Genomic DNA, 16,842 nt, shown 5'->3' with positions numbered 1-16,842 from the left:
GACGCGGCCAGGGCGCACCATGGCGCGGCCCGCACGCGAACGCGCGCGCGCGGCGTCGCGGCGGCCGGCACGGGGCCGCGACCCGGGGCGCGAAGGGCACAGGCGGGGGCGCGCGGAAGCAGCGCGGCAAAGCGGCGAGGCTCACCCGCGGCGGGGCGACGGCGGAGCGGAGCGGCAGACGGCGGGACGGGGGAGCGCGGCGGCGGCGGGCGGGGGCGAGCGTGGGGAGGCTCGGGCGGCTGAGGGGAGGAGCGATTGAGGGTCGGGGCTGAGCGAGGAGGTGGCGGGGGAGCTCTGCGCGCGTGGAATCGAGCGAAGGCGGAGTGACGGCGGAGGATTGCGGTGGCGGCGGCTCGGACCGGAAGAGGAAGAGGCGGAGGCAGGGGCGTGCGGTTCAAATGGGGAGCGGGGAGAGCAAGGCGAAGCGGCGGGGGAGGAAGACGAGCGGGCGGCACGGGAGACGAGGGGACGGCGCCACGCTGGACGGGCCAACGGCCGCCGGCGTGCGCCACCGCGCGGGCGCCCAACGGGCGGGCGTGGAGGGCCGGGGGACACGGAGGGTGGTGCTGACGCGCGGGCCCGGGCGCGCGGAGGAGAGAGGGAGGAGGCAGACAGGTGGGGCCGGGAGGAGAGAAAAAGAAAAAGGCAACGGTTCAACTTACAAAATCTAAAACATGCATTTCCCGGGCTCCAAAAATCACCAAATTTTTACTGAAGTTAGATTAAATCATCAAGAACACAATTCAACAACAAGATCATAAAAATCTAATATGGATTGCTCACAAAAAATCAAACAACATTGCAGTTTTCAGATATTCCAAGAATTTTATGGCTCGGGTTAGGCATCCAAAAATTGCACAAAAATATTTATAATTCACAATTTGAAATCTAGTATTTTAATAAATTATTTGGAGGCACATTCACCTAACAAAATTTAAACTTTCTTCCCAACATACACTCAAACAATGCAAGAAAAATTAAATAGCTCAATTCGAAAATATGCACATGATGCTTGATGATGCTTGGGTTATGCTCAAGATGATGTTGCTTAATAATTTTAATCATGTTATTAAGTTTTGGGTCGTAACAACAAGTTCGCCTCTGGGGAATACGGGCGTGGAGGATGAGGAAGAAAGATGCTGCACTGAAGCTCGTGCTTCCACTGTCTGCTCGTGCATGATTGGAGATGGAGGCTTGAAGCATGGATTTTATTGGGGCTTGAAGCAATTTTGGTCCAACAAAGCGTCAATAATTTGGGGTACGATGAGTGGTTCCTCTCTTGCTTCACTGCTTGCGCTCTTGATTCGCCGGCGAAATGCAGAAATGTTGAACAGGTTGCAGCTTTCTTAGATTCAGGTTGCAATGCCTCTTCTTTAATCATAGCATATAGGTGTTTTTTTCCTGCTGAGTAAGGTAGCAAAGACAAAGGAGGAAATCAACAAAGCAGTGTCCTGTTCAAATGCTGTGCTGTGACGATGACTGATTAGCCACTCTACCATCCTTGATTCTTGCTTCTTGGTATGCGGTGAGTTAAAAGGGTCTTGTATAATAATTAATAAGACTCGTCTGGTTACTGTTGGTACTCAGACACTTTGTTATGTAAAATAAGACTCACCTGTTTCTTGTTGGTTCAAAAACTTTTTTCGTAGTATAATGGGATTCGCCTGATCCTTGTTAGTACTTAGTACTAAGAAAAGTCCAAACATCTGTGTTTCTGGCAGGAATCTTCTCAGCATGACCTCCCAATACCCCAAGTTCCAGGAAATGGACCATATGCTGGTTCTAGCAGTTTGCTTCCTGGCCTTGCTGTCAGGCTGGGCCTGTGGCCTTGGCTCCATGTCATCCATCTCAGTGGCTTATGGTGAGGATGGTCCGGTGTTCTGTGGCTTGAGCTCCGATCGATCCCGCATCGTCACCTGCTTTGGTGTGGATGCCTCTGTTCTGTATGGTGCTCCGCGCAATATACCTTTCCTCGGCCTTACAGCAGGGGACGGGTTTGTGTGTGGCCTCTTGCTTGACTCCAGGCAGCCATACTGCTGGGGGAGCAACTCCTATGTCAAGAGCGGGGTGCCACAGCCAATGATCGAGGGTGCAAAGTATTCTGAGCTGAGTTCAGGGGACAACCATCTTTGCGCGCTGCGAGCAGCTGCAGATGAAATCCATGGTCCTAATGCTGCTACTTCATTGATCGATTGCTGGGGATACAATATGACTGCCACACATGTTATTGATGAAGCTGTGTCAACCATCTCAGCCGGTTCAGTGTTCAACTGCGGCTTGTTTGCACGGAACAGGACAGTGTTCTGCTGGGGTGATGAAACAGTGAGCGGTGTGGTTGGACTGGCACCAAGGGATGTGCGCTTCCAGTCCATAGGAGCAGGTGGTTACCACGTCTGTGGGGTTTTGGAGAATGCACAAGTGTTGTGCTGGGGCAGGAGCTTGGAAATGCAGCAAGTGGCACCGGCGAGTGCTATCGGTGATGGAGATGTGAACATAGTGCCAATGGATGCGATGGTCTCTGTGGTTGGTGGACGGTTTCATGCCTGTGGCATCAGGAGCCTTGATCACCAAGTAGCTTGCTGGGGTTTCGCACTTCGTAACAGTACATCACCTCCAAAAGGGCTGAAGATGTATGCACTTGTGGCTGGGGACTACTTTACTTGTGGAGTGCCTGCTGAGACATCGCTGATGCCAAGGTGCTGGGGCAACAGTGGGGCAATGGCACTACCAATGGCGGTACCACCTGGAATTTGTGTACCTAATGCATGTAGCCATGGGTACTACAATTATGAGAACCATGATGAAGTTGGCAACAGCAAGGTTTGCAAGCCTGCAAATTCTAGACTCTGTTTGCCCTGTAGTGCAGGTTGCCCAGAGGAATGGTACGAGTCATCACCTTGCAATGCCACAGCTGACCGCGTTTGCCAGTATGATTGCTCAAAGTGTGTCACAGGTGAGTGCATATCATTTTGCTTATCCCAGAAACAGACCAAGAGTCGGAAGTTGATACCCTTTCAGCTGCGTATCTTTGTAGCCGAGATTGTGTTTGCCATCATCTTGTTACTCAGTGTGTCAGTAATTGCATGCCTGTATGTACGACACAAGCTTCGGCATTGCCAATGTTCAAATAACAAGTTGAAACTGGTGAAGAGCACAGCATATTCCTTCCGGAAGGATAACATGAGGATTCAGCCTGATGTGGAGGATTTGAAGATCAGGAGGGCTCAGGAATTCTCCTATGATGAGTTAGAGCAAGCAACCGGCGGCTTCCCAGAGGATTCACAAGTTGGCAAAGGCAGCTTTTCATGTGTGTTCAAGGGCATATTGAGAGATGGGACAGTGGTTGCTGTGAAGCGTGCGATAAAGGCATCAGATATGAAGAAGAGCTCAAAGGAGTTCCACAATGAACTTGACCTCCTCTCCAGGCTCAACCATGCACATTTGCTCAACCTTCTTGGTTACTGTGAGGATGGCAGTGAGAGGCTATTGGTTTATGAGTTCATGGCCCATGGATCCCTGTACCAGCATCTGCATGGCAAGGATCCAAATTTGAAAAAGCGACTGAATTGGGCAAGGCGGGTCACAATTGCTGTCCAGGCTGCCAGGGGAATTGAGTACCTCCATGGCTATGCTTGCCCTCCTGTAATTCACCGAGACATCAAGTCATCAAACATATTGATTGATGAGGATCACAATGCACGTGTCGCTGACTTTGGCCTATCTATATTAGGTCCTGCTGATAGCGGCACCCCACTGTCCGAGCTGCCAGCAGGGACACTTGGCTACCTTGATCCAGAGTACTACCGTCTCCATTACTTGACTACAAAGTCCGATGTCTACAGCTTCGGAGTTGTTCTCCTTGAGATCCTAAGTGGCAGGAAAGCAATCGACATGCAGTTTGAGGAAGGGAACATTGTTGAATGGGCAGTGCCACTGATCAAAGCAGGGGACATTTTTGCAATCCTTGATCCAGTCTTATCTTCTCCATCTGACCTTGAAGCTCTCAAGAAGATTGCTTCTGTGGCTTGCAAGTGTGTCAGAATGCGAGGGAAAGATCGGCCTTTGATGGACAAGGTGACAACAGCTCTAGAGCATGCCCTTGCACTGCTGATGGGCAGTCCGTGTGTCGAGCAGCCCATCCTGCCAACTGAGGTTGTTCTCGGAAGCAGCCGTATGCACAAGGTATCACAGATGTCCTCGAATCACTCTTGCTCAGAGAATGAGCTTGCCGAGGGGGAGGACCAGAGGATCGAGTACAGAGCCCCATCTTGGATAACATTTCCCAGCGTGGCCTCATCACAGAGGAGGAAATCATCTGCATCAGAGGCTGATATCGCTGGTCGAACAACCACAGATGGTAGGAACATCGGGAGCAGCATAGGTGATGGTTTGCGGTCGCTGGAGGAAGAGATTGGCCCGGCCTCGCCACAGGAGAACCTGTACTTGCAGCACAATTTCTGAAGAAATGTCGTGACTTCCTGCTATTTTCCGGCCACCATTTGAAGTTAACACTTGGTTACCTGTTGCTATATGGAAAGGGTTACTGTTTATACATCCTATAGTGGTGGGGCATTTAAAAACTGATGTAGCTAGTTTGTAGAGTACACGAACAAAATTTAGCATCCAAGGGCATTCCTTTGTAGATTTATCCAGTCTCTTCATCCCTTTTTTTCTCTTGGGTGTTAGTTATCTGTTCATGGCTTCAGTTGATGGGTTATCTTCCACGATTGGCTTACAGAATTGTGTAGTTTCCACAATCCTTGAATATTCGTGATGTTGCTCTGGTAAAAAATGGTTCAATTGTCGTGCTAGCCTGTTAGATCATTAGGTTATCCAAGATCAAATTTTGCCTATAAATTTTTACATGTGTTCTTGTGGATTCTTCAGTTGCTTGATTTCTGATTCTCAGTAACAGGTTGGTTGGCCCAGTCTTCTTCAGTAACAGGTGAGATGTAGTTGTCAGGAACGACTGCTGCCATGTTCCATGGCCTGTTTAGGATGCTGCTTTCAGCATACTGAAAGCTGGTTGTTAACCAATCAATGTTGCTCTGACCTAACAAACTCGCCATTACGTCTGTTGACAATGCTTCTTTCAGAAGTAATCTTTGCGGTACCATAGGTACTGAATGAGTTCTGTTGCTTTTGCGACAGAAGATATCCATCAATAATGTCTCGGCTTGCATCTTAGATGCTTGTTGCTTGCATGCCGTGTAATATACATGGCATGCCAAAACTTGCTTTGCTTAATTTATTTTTTGTAACAATGTTAACTTTCTTTCATAGATGCTCTCTTATTTTCAGCGATTCAGTGAGCTTATGGTACGCATCCTATTATTTCCCTAAAATAAATTGTAAACTACTTTGGACCCTCAGATGAGTGTAAACCCGATAATTTTTGTTTGTGATACAGATCAATACGAGTCATGATGCACTGGCAAGATTTGAAATATATGGAAGTTATGGATCTGCTTGGTTGGCTACTAAAATGTGGGCATACCAAATTTTTTTACCAAAATCTTGGCAATTTTAAAATAATACTTAGAAGGTGGGCTACTTTTTGAATTCCAAAGTGCCAAAATTTATAGGCTTGCCCACATTTTGGCTGGGCAAATTTTGGTAATCAACCAATCGGGCTCTACATTAAGTTTTGTTGTCCAAATACTTGATGTCAAAATATGTGTAAAAAACACAAAGTTCTCAAAAAAGCAGAGGTAGATTTGCATAGCCAAACTTGTCTTTCTTTTAAGATGATTGGCACTGTTTAGGCGCTCTTAAAGAGTAAATGTAGAGTTATTCTTCAGTTTGAAACGACATGGACAAAATCACAAAATTAAGAAAACAAGGATAAACCACCATTAGAATTCAAATTCAAAGTAGGAGCATATACACAAGGTTTAGTTGTAGCGCATCTCAGCGATTGACACAAATGGTCAAGGATTTTTTTTTACGTAGGCACATAGGTGGCGGCCTAGTCTACGGGTTGATAGTTATTAGAGTGCATGCTTTCTCCTTTTCGATTGTTTGTCCTTTGGGCAAAGATTGGAATTTTTTTCAAGCGGGATTTTTCAAGCAGATATAACTATACTTGAATTTAATAAAATTTCCACTTTCAAAAAAAATAGGCATAAACACACAAGCCAAAGCCCCTTTCCGGGGCTCACTCACCCATCTTGAGCTCATGAGCTGGGTGGTCCTCAACACGGCCTCACGGGTGACTAGCGGCAAAGTACAAGCCGGTGGGCCCACTTGCCTAGTGAGAGACAGGAGGGAGTGGCGCTATGCGGCCTACTCCACGTCTCCACTCCACACATCTCAACGCCTCCACGACTGATGTGCGTATCTGTGGCTCTGACAAATACAGTAACAATGTTGGTTATTTTTATTGGTTTGGTTGGAACGAGATAGCATATGTGGCCTTTCCAGGACAAAGACAGGCAAGCTCGGCCGTCCAGAGCGTCCGACACAGCCGTGCCGTCGCAGGCGCAGATTTTACATGGACCAGATCCGTAGACCCGAGAAACTTCCCAACCCCCAACATCATCTTGATTCTTCTGCCATGCTAATTGAGTTTCGTTACCATTGTTGTTGTTCCAAGAATAGGTCCAGAGTAGCATCGCAGTTCAAGACACGCAAAACGTTTTCAAGTTTTTCCGTATTTGATTAGCTGCAAAAGTAAGATGAGGGTTATCTGAATAACCAAAACCCAGGGCCATAAAATAGTACCATCAGCATCATTGTTCATACATATGTGATTCGCGAAGGGCTAGACGTTCCTGTAGTTTTAAACTTTACATGAAAGTTTGTAAAGAATTTTCGGTGGTTGCCGCCATTTTTGAATGGAACGGACAAAATAACAGCCGACCCAAAGTCTAGAGGGAAAAAATGGTTTACACCTAGTACAGTGCAACTGTATTACAGGAAGAATTAGAACAGAGAAAAAAAGAACTAGAACCAGAAACTGAATTTTCTAGAGAAATTTTGTGCAGATTCAAACTTATATTTATTACTTTAACAGGGATTCAAACAAAATCATAGTTAATAGTTATAGAAAAAAGAAAATAACTAAAACTGGAAATCGAAATTTCTTGGGAAAAGTTATGTAGATTCAAATTTATTTTTGTTATTTCAACACGGGTTCGGACGGTTAAAATAACTAAAATTAAACATTACCATAGCAGGGTTTGGAACCAGGGTTCTTTTTGGGGCACGAGTGCCAAAGAATGCACAACATATCAGAACTGTTCTGTGGACTCGGCCTACACACCCCACATCCTCACCTCCTTGGCATATCTCTGCTGCGTAGCCAGTATCCTCATCTCACCCAGAACCCACCAATCACAGCCCTCCTTTGTATTCTCTCCCAGATGCACCCCCTACAAAACCACCACCAAAATCTCTCACAACCCCTGACAGATCACAACAAAAGTTACACATACACAAGGCAACACACTCTCAATTCTCCACACCACACGACCACCAGCTCAGCTCTCACTAAACCTCATCCACTCCTTTATCATCGTCTCCCTCCCTCTCATCTCCCTTCCCTCCGTTCTCAGCTCAGTCCTCCTGCCATCAATGGCGAATGCTTCTCTCCAGTCCTTTCTTCTTCCCCAACACCATTCTTTCGTCAACACTGGCGGCAGCCATGACAGCTCCCCTTCTGCACTACTCAAGCTCTCTACCAACAGCAGCAGCAGCATTTCCTTCAGGCTCTACTCCAACACCTCCCCCTCGGTGACCACAACCTCGACCACCAACTCATCAGCTCCGACTCCAGTCACCCCTGCCGCAGCAGCAGACTCGCCACCCACCCCCTCCATAGACCTGCTTGGTCGCCAGCTCGCAGCAGGGGACTACCGTCAGGCTGATGAAACCACCCGTGCGCTCCTCATAGAGCTTGCAGGGGAGTCTGCAAGGCGCCGAGGGTACGTCTTCTTCTCCGAGGTCCAATTCATCTCCGTGGAGGACCTCCGCGCCATTGACAAGCTCTGGAAGGAGCACAGCAATGGCAAGTTCGGGTACAGTGTTCAACGGCGGCTTTGGGAAAAGTCACGTTGTGACTTCACCCGCTTCTTCATCAAGGTTGGCTGGATGAAGAAGCTAGACACCGAGATAGAGCAGTACAACTACAGGGCATTTCCTGATGAGTTCATTTGGGAGATGAAGGATGACACACCTGAAGGTCACCTGCCGCTCACCAATGCCCTCAGGGGGACACAGCTGCTGGGGAACATCTTCACCCACCCGGCCTTCGTGGAAGAGAGCCAGGAAAACCAAGCCGCGGCGGAGGAGAGTGTTACAGCTGCTGGCCAGAGCAAAGATGATAACAAAGGGAGGGAGAGACCAAACTTTATGAAAGATTTCAAGCCTAACTACTCCTTTTGAGCCTGGAAAAAAAAAAGGCATGGGAGTTTGTGATGCAGAGATGTTGGCATGGTGTAATTGATTTAAAAGAACATGTATCTGTAGTTCTGTTTTTCGTACTTTCTTGAACATGCATGAGAAATTGTGCAATATATTATGAATATAATTGGTTCAGGTGTTTGCTCTGCACATGAATGATGCTTGCAGACAAGAAAGTGAAACAGCCTGCGCAGGACAGCCACAAATATAAATTATGAGGAAAGTATGGATGCAATGCATCTCAGCACTCGATGGTATGTACAGTGAGCAAGGCACTACCCATGCTGCATGTATTTTCATTCAGCAGGCAACATCCTACCAAATACCATGCAAAGATTAGCGGGTACCCCATTTCCTTTTGCATCCATGATCCTGCCCAAAAGTAGGATGTTTGTGTTGAGGGCTTGAAGCAACCAGTATGCAGAATGGTTGTTCATCATGGGGGTGATGGAGAACCACTGGTTTTCAGCTTATCATCTCCACTTGTTTCCTGTCCAGTGAGTGTGACTGACGTGAGAAAACCTACTTTGTACATATCTTGGCAATTAAATGAGTCTAAAGCATGATAGAAACTTTTTCAGGGAAAACTACCTCTACTCTCTTATGTGTGTCACATTCCTTTATTCCTTCTCATGCACATGGACAGAGCCTCTGGGTATGCTGATGTGAACCATCACATGTGAGTCGCTCATCCATCTGCATATATAAGCATGCTCCTGGATTCTGAAATAGCAGCCAATGGAAGTCAGTTCCACATTTTAACTGTGACTATTTTATGTTTATATGCAAAACATCTACGTAGAAAGTACAACCACAACTGAAAAATTCAAGTCAATAGGCACTACAGGCATTCCCTCATGCAGCATTGAGAGCTTAACTTCTGCAATCCCTAACGTTACTAAATTCAGCATTTCGCTGGGGTCCAATGCACAGATATCATAAGCAGTTAAATATCAGGCATCTAATTAGCATAACAGGAATATCGTGAGCCTTTTTTTAAGGCTAATATGGTGAGCCTTTGATTGTGAAAACAAACAACAATATGTAAGATTCCTTTCAGAAGGTATCGGACAAAAATGATGAAAGAAGAGGCATCTAACAAGACAACTTTGGTGGCTTTGAGAACTGATGTTCCTGCAACAATTTTTTCAAAACAAGTCTTATGAATTTATCATCAATCCATCAAATCTTCTAATATATTCACACCTAGGGGTGGTAATGGATCATGGCCCTAGTGCTCTCTTCATAATCCGACTTGGCCCTTATGTATTTTTAGCTCAAAATTCTATAAAATAAGAGCCCGGCCCTTAGATTATGTAGACTAAATTTTTAGGCCCCTTACCACCCCTATCCACACCCCACTCTCGTGTGAATTGGTAGGTCTTGTATCCAAATGTCATTTGATATTCCAAGTAGATGTGTGTGGAGCTGACTCAACTTTGTCAGTGTCAAAACAGAGAAATAATGATATCTGAATTCTGAAAGATAATAAGTTTAAGCATATAAAGTGTGTTAAAACTAAAGCTGAATTTGTTCAGATGTATCCAATGAGGCAGTGGAAACCATCAGGTCGGTGAAATTAGGGATGGTGTGACGAATAATGAATTTTAAGAGGTGATATGTTTGTCAACTATCCAATGAGGCAGTAGAAACCATCACGTCGGTGAAATTAGGGATGGCGTGACAAATAATGAATTTTAAGAGGTGACATGTTTGTCAACTATCCAATGAGGCAGTGGAAACCATCACGTCGGTGAAATTAGGGATGGCGTGACGAATAATGAATTTTAAGAGGTGACATGTCTGTCAACTCCCGAAAGTTTTATGTAATGGTACTCTTCAGATGGTCAAGGATCACCTTGTGCAGATAAACAGATTGGAAGCAAAGTTATCTCTTTAATCAAGAATCTATGTATTGCAATTAGGAAGTTAGGATCATATCTAAGTTCCCATTTATAGTTGACTTATGGGTCAAAATATCTCCCTCTATATAAAGTGAGGGATGTACCATGGTTCAGGTTAATTAAGGAGAAGCGAAGGGCTTAGCCCCTTCAGCTCTCAGCTCTCCAGACTCTCTGCTATAACGTGTAAGCTGGCTTCCCATAGCCATCACATTCTCCCCTCATCCCTCCTAAATTCCAAAGCAATAACATGTTGTTAGTTAGTTAGTTGGCTGACTATTTTACAGAAATTGGCATAAGCGCAGCACATCTAATAGCAGTTTGAAGTATGGGCATAAACAGCATAACAAGAAGAGTACACAAAATATCCTATCCCATATAATCTGAGCTGTGAAAGCTTCCATTTTATGATCAAACCTTTTAACAATCTGCATGTGGTGAAACTGCCAAAGACGGAAATGAAATAGACAATAGTCCAAGAATTAAAAAATAGTAAATCCAAATAATATTCATACCAAGCTGGTCGGAGCTTCATCAACAACTTCAGCAGGCTGATCTGGTCCAAGGCTGCGAAAGCAGCCGCTTTTGCATCTCATATATTTCTGCAAACTGGTTTGAACAATTGAGCACAAGCGATCATTATCCTGCATGAATGTATGAAAAGAAAACACACACAGAAACATGAATATTGCTCCAGTTTGTACTTGTAAGATTGTGTATAATGCGTGGAATATATTGTTTGAGCCCCCTGGCCTGATTATATAGGAGTACAGGCTTGGAGGGCAAGTAGCCTCTCCTAGAGATAAGGAAGGTTATCCCAAGATTACAATCAATCCTAAACTAACCATATCCGGAGTTTCCTAATATACACTAACATCCCCCCCCCCCCGCCGCGCAGTCACAACGGGAGCGCGCAGACGATGAGACTGGAGAATAAGCCGAACAGATGACATCCCCCCCCCCCCCCGCAGTCGCAACCGTCGATGCTCATATGTTGTGGATGGAATGGGAGCTGAAGAGGCTTGTCAAGCAGGTGGTAGCCCCTTAGTGCCGAAGTAGCCGAGGTCGAGGTGGATGTGGTCAAAGCCATGGAGGAGGGCGCGGGTCCAAAGCGTCAGCGAAGACGCCCGAATACACAAAATCAGGAGCTTCTTGCCGACAGGTTCGGCAGGACGATGAGCCAACTGCGATGATAGATGGTGCAGCTAAAGAGCGCGACTGCATCTTCCTTCAACAACATCAGCGTCGGTGTCCGCGAGCATGCGGCAACAGGCGCGGACTCGGACTCAGAGCCAGCTTGACAAGGACCAGCAGCATGAGTGGCGCCACCGCCTGAAAGGACCGCAACACCGGTGATAGTGGCTTGATCACGAGCGTCGCCGCTGGAGCCTGGAGGGCGGAACGACAACCTCGTCCTTGGAGGTGTCGACGATGAAGCGACGACGTACGGTAGGGCAACGCAAACCCGATCTCTGACCAGGAAAGAAAAAAAACAGCAGCAGGAGGGTCATGGCGACAATCTTAGGTGCACCTAGTGATGCCCCCCACCTTATCCCCATCTCATCCGCCATCAGTCAAAAAGACAGAGATCGAGAAAGTGGCATAGCAGAGGGGGGCGAGGGTGCGTCCCTAGCGGCGTCTCCACTCCAGCCGCGCGGCGGGCTGGCGGCCCCCGAGCCGCCCCCGCAGCCGCGTCCTCGCGCTTCATGGCAGCGGCGGAAGCAGTGTTGAGGGGGAAGGGGACAGCAGGCCCGATGGCGCGGAGGGGGGATTATGGAAGGCGGGAGGGGCGGAGCCCCACGGCGCTGCGGCCCGGCGGCGACATCGTCCGGCGTTGTGGCGGCCCAGCAACCCCAACGGCGCGATGGCCTGGCGGCCCCACCTCCGCAGCCGCGCACTCGCACTCAAGGCAACGGTGCGGCGGCGCTGGAAGGAGGGGCGCCTGGCCTGTGGCGTGGAATGGGCGACAGATCTAGATCGGAGCCAGGGGAACGACAATGTCTAGGCAAGGTAGGCTTGGCGGCGGCCCCATGGCAACGCGGTGCCCGACGAGGACGACGCGCAGCGCGGCCATGGATCGGCCACAGGTTGAGGTAGGCCCCTCTGCTATGTCTTGACCACGACGGTGCGGCAGATCAGATGGATCGGCCGCACATCCTACAAGGGCGTTGCCCCCGGCGGAAACCGATCTCCCCGGGGGCGGCGTGAGGGCAGCGGAAGCGGAGGCCTAGGGTTAGAACCTAGTCTCGTGATACCATGTAAGATTGTGTATAATACAACAACAACAACAACAACTTAGCCTTTTGTCCCAAGCAAGTTGGGGTAGGCTAGAGATGAAACCCACAGAAAACAAGAATAAGAAACACAAAAAGGGCACAAGCCAAAGGAAGAGTTAGGAGTTAAACAAAAAGTAACAAAGGTCACGGTTCAAGTACGTTAATTGCTAATCTCCAAGCGCTCCTATCCATAGCTAATTCCTTAGCGATATTCCACTTCTTAAGGTCTCTCTTAACCGTCTGGATAATGCGTGGAATATATTGCTTGAGCCCCCTGGGCTGATTATATAGGAGTACATGGCTTGGAGGGCACGTAGCCTCTCCTAGAGATAAGGAAGGTTATCTCGGGATTACAATCAATCCTAAACTAACCATATCCGGAGTTGCCTAATATACTCTAACAGTACTAGCTAATTTCCCCCAAGAAAAGTTCCCTTGGGATCATGGTGTAAGATGAATGAGTTTATTGATCATCAAGTGAGGATGTGATGGGTGGATCTATTTCCACAGCAAGCTGACAAACTAACACAAACAATCATAAACAAGAACAAATATGTCCTATCATGAAAGACCTACTAACAAAATGATAACATATCAAGGGTACATAAGATCCAGATGAGGTCCACAGCTAATCTGCCTGATAATTTATATTAACAATATTACTGACAGTGCTCATGCAAGCTTAATAAAACTTGTATCTGCTTTACACTGGAGCCAGATGTGCCCTTCAATTTTAGCATGAGTCTTATACATGATATGAAATTATCTCATGCAGGTAACTATGGAACAAATTTACACAGATTGGACAGAAAATGGGCTAACAGCTAATAGGTGCCCAAAAAGACTATGCACTCAGACAGTCTGTCAGGGAACAAAAAATTCTACATTCACGCAAAGGAGCAACAAAATAAATAAATAAATAAATAAATAAATAAAATAGAAACTTCCTGCTGAGATGCCCACAGGAAAAACAACTGATGTGTCAACATCTAAATTCAAACTGGTTCCCTTGTGCAAATTCATATGGCATCACCTCTGGGCCATATCTTTTGTAATCCTCCAGTCTACCCCCTATCCTTTCAGTTTCAGGTAAAAGCTTATGATGACCCTAGTCGAAATTCATATTCAACTTACGGTGCAATTCAAACCCATATGAGCCTTCTGTCAATACATGGCTCCCTACAAATAATAAAATATACACCCAGTCTAACTATTGACAGGACAAAGCTATATTCAACACAACACACCCTCACCTCCCCCCTTTTGCTCCCAAATCAGTCTATATGGGATGTTCCTTTTTCAGGCGTCACTTTAATATTGATGGACTTATCCAGATACAGTGTACTGTTGGATATTAAATTGATAAGTTAGGTTCTGAGTAATCTCTTGGTCAACATTTACTTCAAGCCTACCCCTGATGCAATGAAAATGGAACTTGCTAAATGACTAGTCAGCTAAACAGCAACTGTTATAGCACGGCATGTGTGTCATGTGCAATTTGAGGATAATTGACTGAACTGTAACGATGGCATGTAATTTGAAGATAATCATTGGACTTACATCTCACATTTGTTCAAGACAGAGAGCCTGCTCGGAACACATGACTGTCCTCTTACTTTGCAAACCAAGCTGCAAGATTCTCCTGGCCTAAAATTCACTTGAGCTTTCACAAAGCAGTTCCTAGGTGCTCATCACATTAAAGAAATATGTGCTTGAAGTGGAAAGGCCTTACCTTCCTACTACGACATTAATGCCCAACAACTTTGATACAGAACTAGGTTCAGTTGATCCTGCAGAATATATACACTCCATGATCACTTCCAGTCATCAAAACGACGCATCATGGGCACTAGTAATGGACTAATGGACAGAAAGGTACCAGATTGTGAGCGGAGCTGCTAGCACAGACTGTCCAAATTTTAGTCAAGATAATAGGGGAAGATCTTATCACTATCAAAGTTCTCAAGCATCCATTTATAAATACAATAAGTTAATAGACGACTATCCATGCCATTATTTGCCCCACCAATGATTCCAGGCCGTAGAATATGTTACATATTTCTAGTATGGCAAATGCTGCTACACTGTTGAAGAGGCCAAGAGATGGCTTGTCAACAGCCCATTGCCAAAGCAAGCTGTCCCTACCTGTATCTAGATAAATCTTTACTTATGACTCATGTCCGATTAGTGTCAAGCCTTCAACGGAGCTGAATCAAACTATTTGAAACTCGAAGCAGGTAAACTAGAATGGGCTTGTTTCCACTCCTAGTGGGGATTTGGATGTTTTAAAATATTATTATATTAACATGCACATGAATATGAACCCCAAGGGGAGACATTATTAGTGTTTACTTAAATAATTCAGTTCTAGCAGTAATGAGCTGAGAACATGATAGTTTAGGTCTACCAGTAATGATCTGTGAATATGTTGCAACTGAAGTTGTATTATAACCAAGAAATACAATTCATAGTATGTCTTTCACACCTGAAGAATTTTGCTGTACTGAAAAACAATGATGGAAGTCACTGGCGTAGGCATTTTCATGAACCTTGTAAAATGGAAAGAACAACTTAGTTAGACTGAACCATTTTGACAAATAGTTGTTGTAACTCTAGGCAAACCAAGCAAGGTGTGCCCTAAAGTAAAAAGAATTGTTGTATCGGTACTTGGGGGAGGGGGAGGGGGGGGATGCAGTACCACACTTGCAGAGCTATGGCGGCATCTTCCCATGCAGAAATCAAAAATATTTGTGTATGTTCCTGGAGAAAACTAACTGTAAACTTCATTCATCATATTACAAATTCACCAATTAATAACTTCAAGCATCTTACCAGCAGTAACTGGCTTAGCTACCTTCAGCTTCAGCACATCTTCTTTCTTGGTCTGTCAAGGCAAGTAAAAAAAATTGTGAAACAATTCATTTTTGTATTCCAGACCTGGTACTACTGGATGGGAATTACCTTAGAAGGATTCAAACAGCAAGAAACACAATATTCATAAGAGTTGCAGCACTGTAAATCATGCTTGCAGCCCCTGGATTATGTCATGAAGACTTATGTCAGGTTCAGGTTCACAGGGTTAACCAGATCAGATGGAGTGCTGCATATAAGGTGCAATGAAAGATAGGAAACCCACTGGCAGGAAAAGCGGTCCCCTGCTGTTGGGCAACAGTGAGACCATGGATTGATTGAAAGTGCAGAGCATACATAACCTACAAAGGGAAATGTTTCATCAGTGAGAAATGGTTGAAAGATAGTGTAGCATTTACAGGAAAAATAATCTAAGCAAGACAAAGGAACAGGAGTATTGCCATTATCATCAGAGATCAGATGCCGTCCCTGAACAGTGCTTCTGCACATAATTGGTTCAATAAAGCCAATGTCCTTCCTGCACAATATTTAAAGGTCTGTCCTTACCTTTACTGAAATATACACAGCAAAATAGCTATCATATTCAGAATGACAAGAATGTTCCAGTACTAGACCGAAGCAATTCACTGAGACCCAATAAAACTTTTCCTGGTACCAGAAACAAGGTTAAAGCACAATATAATAACTGAACTAGCACCTAGTATCTAGCTAAATGCTTAACACCATTATAAAAAGGTGAAAGGCACTATATGGAAGTATTTCTCGTCAATCACCATCCCTTCGCCCCTTTTATGTACCTATCTTTCATATTAGACTAATTAGTGGCATTTACCTGTGTGTATTGGCACGGAAAGCTACCATTTCTAATCGGTGGATCCAACATGGACAAACAGAACCCCATTGAAACATAACAATTAAAGCATCCTGATCTTAAAAGTCAGAATTAGCTAGGCATCGCCCCCCCCCCCCCCCCTCCCCCTCACAGTACACATCAACAGAACCAAGCTTGAGGCCCCTAAGTGGTCCGAATACTCGCCTTATCTACGAAAAACCTTTTTACGGCGAGAGCTGAACTGACTGCGACGAGCAGGGAGAAACGGGATTTGGGTCCTAGCATAGCAAAGGCAGCAAGGGGGTGCGGATCTCACCGGATACCGGAGACGGGGGCAGGGAAGCAGGCGCAGGCGGCGACCGCGATGGCGGCGGCGAGATGGAGGATCCGGCGGGGGAGGGGGCGCGGGCCAGCCATCCCGCCGGCGGGATCGGCGAGGCGGAAGGAATGGGGTGGGGGCGGAAGGAGGACAGAGTCCGGAGGGTTCAGGCCGTGCCGACGTGGCAGAGCCGTTTGACTGCTGAATTACAGTTTCAAATTTTGAAGGAACCAAATTAAA

General features: G+C 46.1%; 3 protein-coding genes across 5 annotated transcripts; 2 read left to right on the top strand and 1 right to left on the bottom strand.

The window, feature by feature from the left end:
* The first annotated feature begins 1,095 nt into the window (after window positions 1-1,095).
* LOC112901976 (putative receptor protein kinase CRINKLY4) lies at window positions 1,096-4,710 on the top strand. 2 transcript variants are annotated; one of them, XM_025970857.1, is made up of 2 exons: window positions 1,096-1,258; window positions 1,722-4,710. In XM_025970857.1, exon 2 carries the CDS (start codon window positions 1,735-1,737, stop codon window positions 4,459-4,461), a length of 2,727 nt encoding a protein of 908 aa, XP_025826642.1. In that variant the 5' UTR covers window positions 1,096-1,258; window positions 1,722-1,734; the 3' UTR covers window positions 4,462-4,710. The 2 variants fall into 2 exon arrangements, with proteins under 2 accessions (XP_025826642.1, XP_025826640.1); XM_025970855.1 differs by having other exon boundaries at window positions 1,096-1,525.
* A 2,486-nt stretch (window positions 4,711-7,196) lies between these two features.
* Window positions 7,197-16,793, bottom strand: LOC112902244. Of its 2 annotated transcripts, XR_003230525.1 has the most exons (13): window positions 16,600-16,793; window positions 15,892-15,968; window positions 15,717-15,792; window positions 15,542-15,614; window positions 15,413-15,464; window positions 15,279-15,340; window positions 15,066-15,129; window positions 14,313-14,370; window positions 14,141-14,227; window positions 10,820-10,913; window positions 8,995-9,126; window positions 8,177-8,893; window positions 7,197-7,373 (listed from the first exon to the last, which is right to left on the bottom strand). XR_003230525.1 is itself a non-coding variant. In XM_025971207.1 (11 exons), the coding sequence occupies exons 1-11, from the start codon at window positions 16,698-16,700 to the stop codon at window positions 9,034-9,036; spliced, it is 837 nt and encodes a 278-aa protein (XP_025826992.1). In that variant the 5' UTR covers window positions 16,701-16,793; the 3' UTR covers window positions 8,994-9,033. The 2 variants fall into 2 exon arrangements, 1 of the variants encoding a protein (XP_025826992.1); XM_025971207.1 differs by lacking the exons at window positions 7,197-7,373; window positions 8,177-8,893 and having other exon boundaries at window positions 8,994-9,126.
* LOC112902245 (tetrapyrrole-binding protein, chloroplastic) lies at window positions 7,373-8,553 on the top strand. Its single transcript, XM_025971208.1, has one exon. The coding sequence runs from the start codon at window positions 7,576-7,578 to the stop codon at window positions 8,383-8,385; it is 810 nt and encodes a 269-aa protein (XP_025826993.1). The 5' UTR covers window positions 7,373-7,575; the 3' UTR covers window positions 8,386-8,553.
* Window positions 16,794-16,842: the final 49 nt, after the last annotated feature.

The sequence above is a fragment of the Panicum hallii genome, chromosome 8 (genome assembly GCF_002211085.1).
Source record: "Panicum hallii strain FIL2 chromosome 8, PHallii_v3.1, whole genome shotgun sequence".
NCBI classification, from domain to species: Eukaryota; Viridiplantae; Streptophyta; class Magnoliopsida; order Poales; family Poaceae; genus Panicum; species Panicum hallii.
The sequence above is the reverse complement of the archived record's forward strand: the minus strand, read 5'-3'. Positions and strand labels throughout refer to the sequence as shown.

Bases quoted from the DNA above. Each gene is read 5' to 3' on its own strand.
- LOC112902245 (XM_025971208.1), top strand. From the start codon at position 7,576: ATGGCGAATGCTTCTCTCCAGTCCTTTCTTCTTCCCCAACACCATTCT.
- LOC112902244 (XM_025971207.1), bottom strand. From the start codon at position 16,700: ATGGCTGGCCCGCGCCCCCTCCCCCGCCGGATCCTCCATCTCGCCGCC. The intron at 15,793-15,891 runs GCAATACTCCTG...TTCCCTTTGTAG, and splicing joins TCTGATCTCTGATGATAATG to GTTATGTATGCTCTGCACTT. The intron at 14,228-14,312 runs GTAAGGCCTTTC...AGTGAATTTTAG, and splicing joins ATTAATGTCGTAGTAGGAAG to GCCAGGAGAATCTTGCAGCT.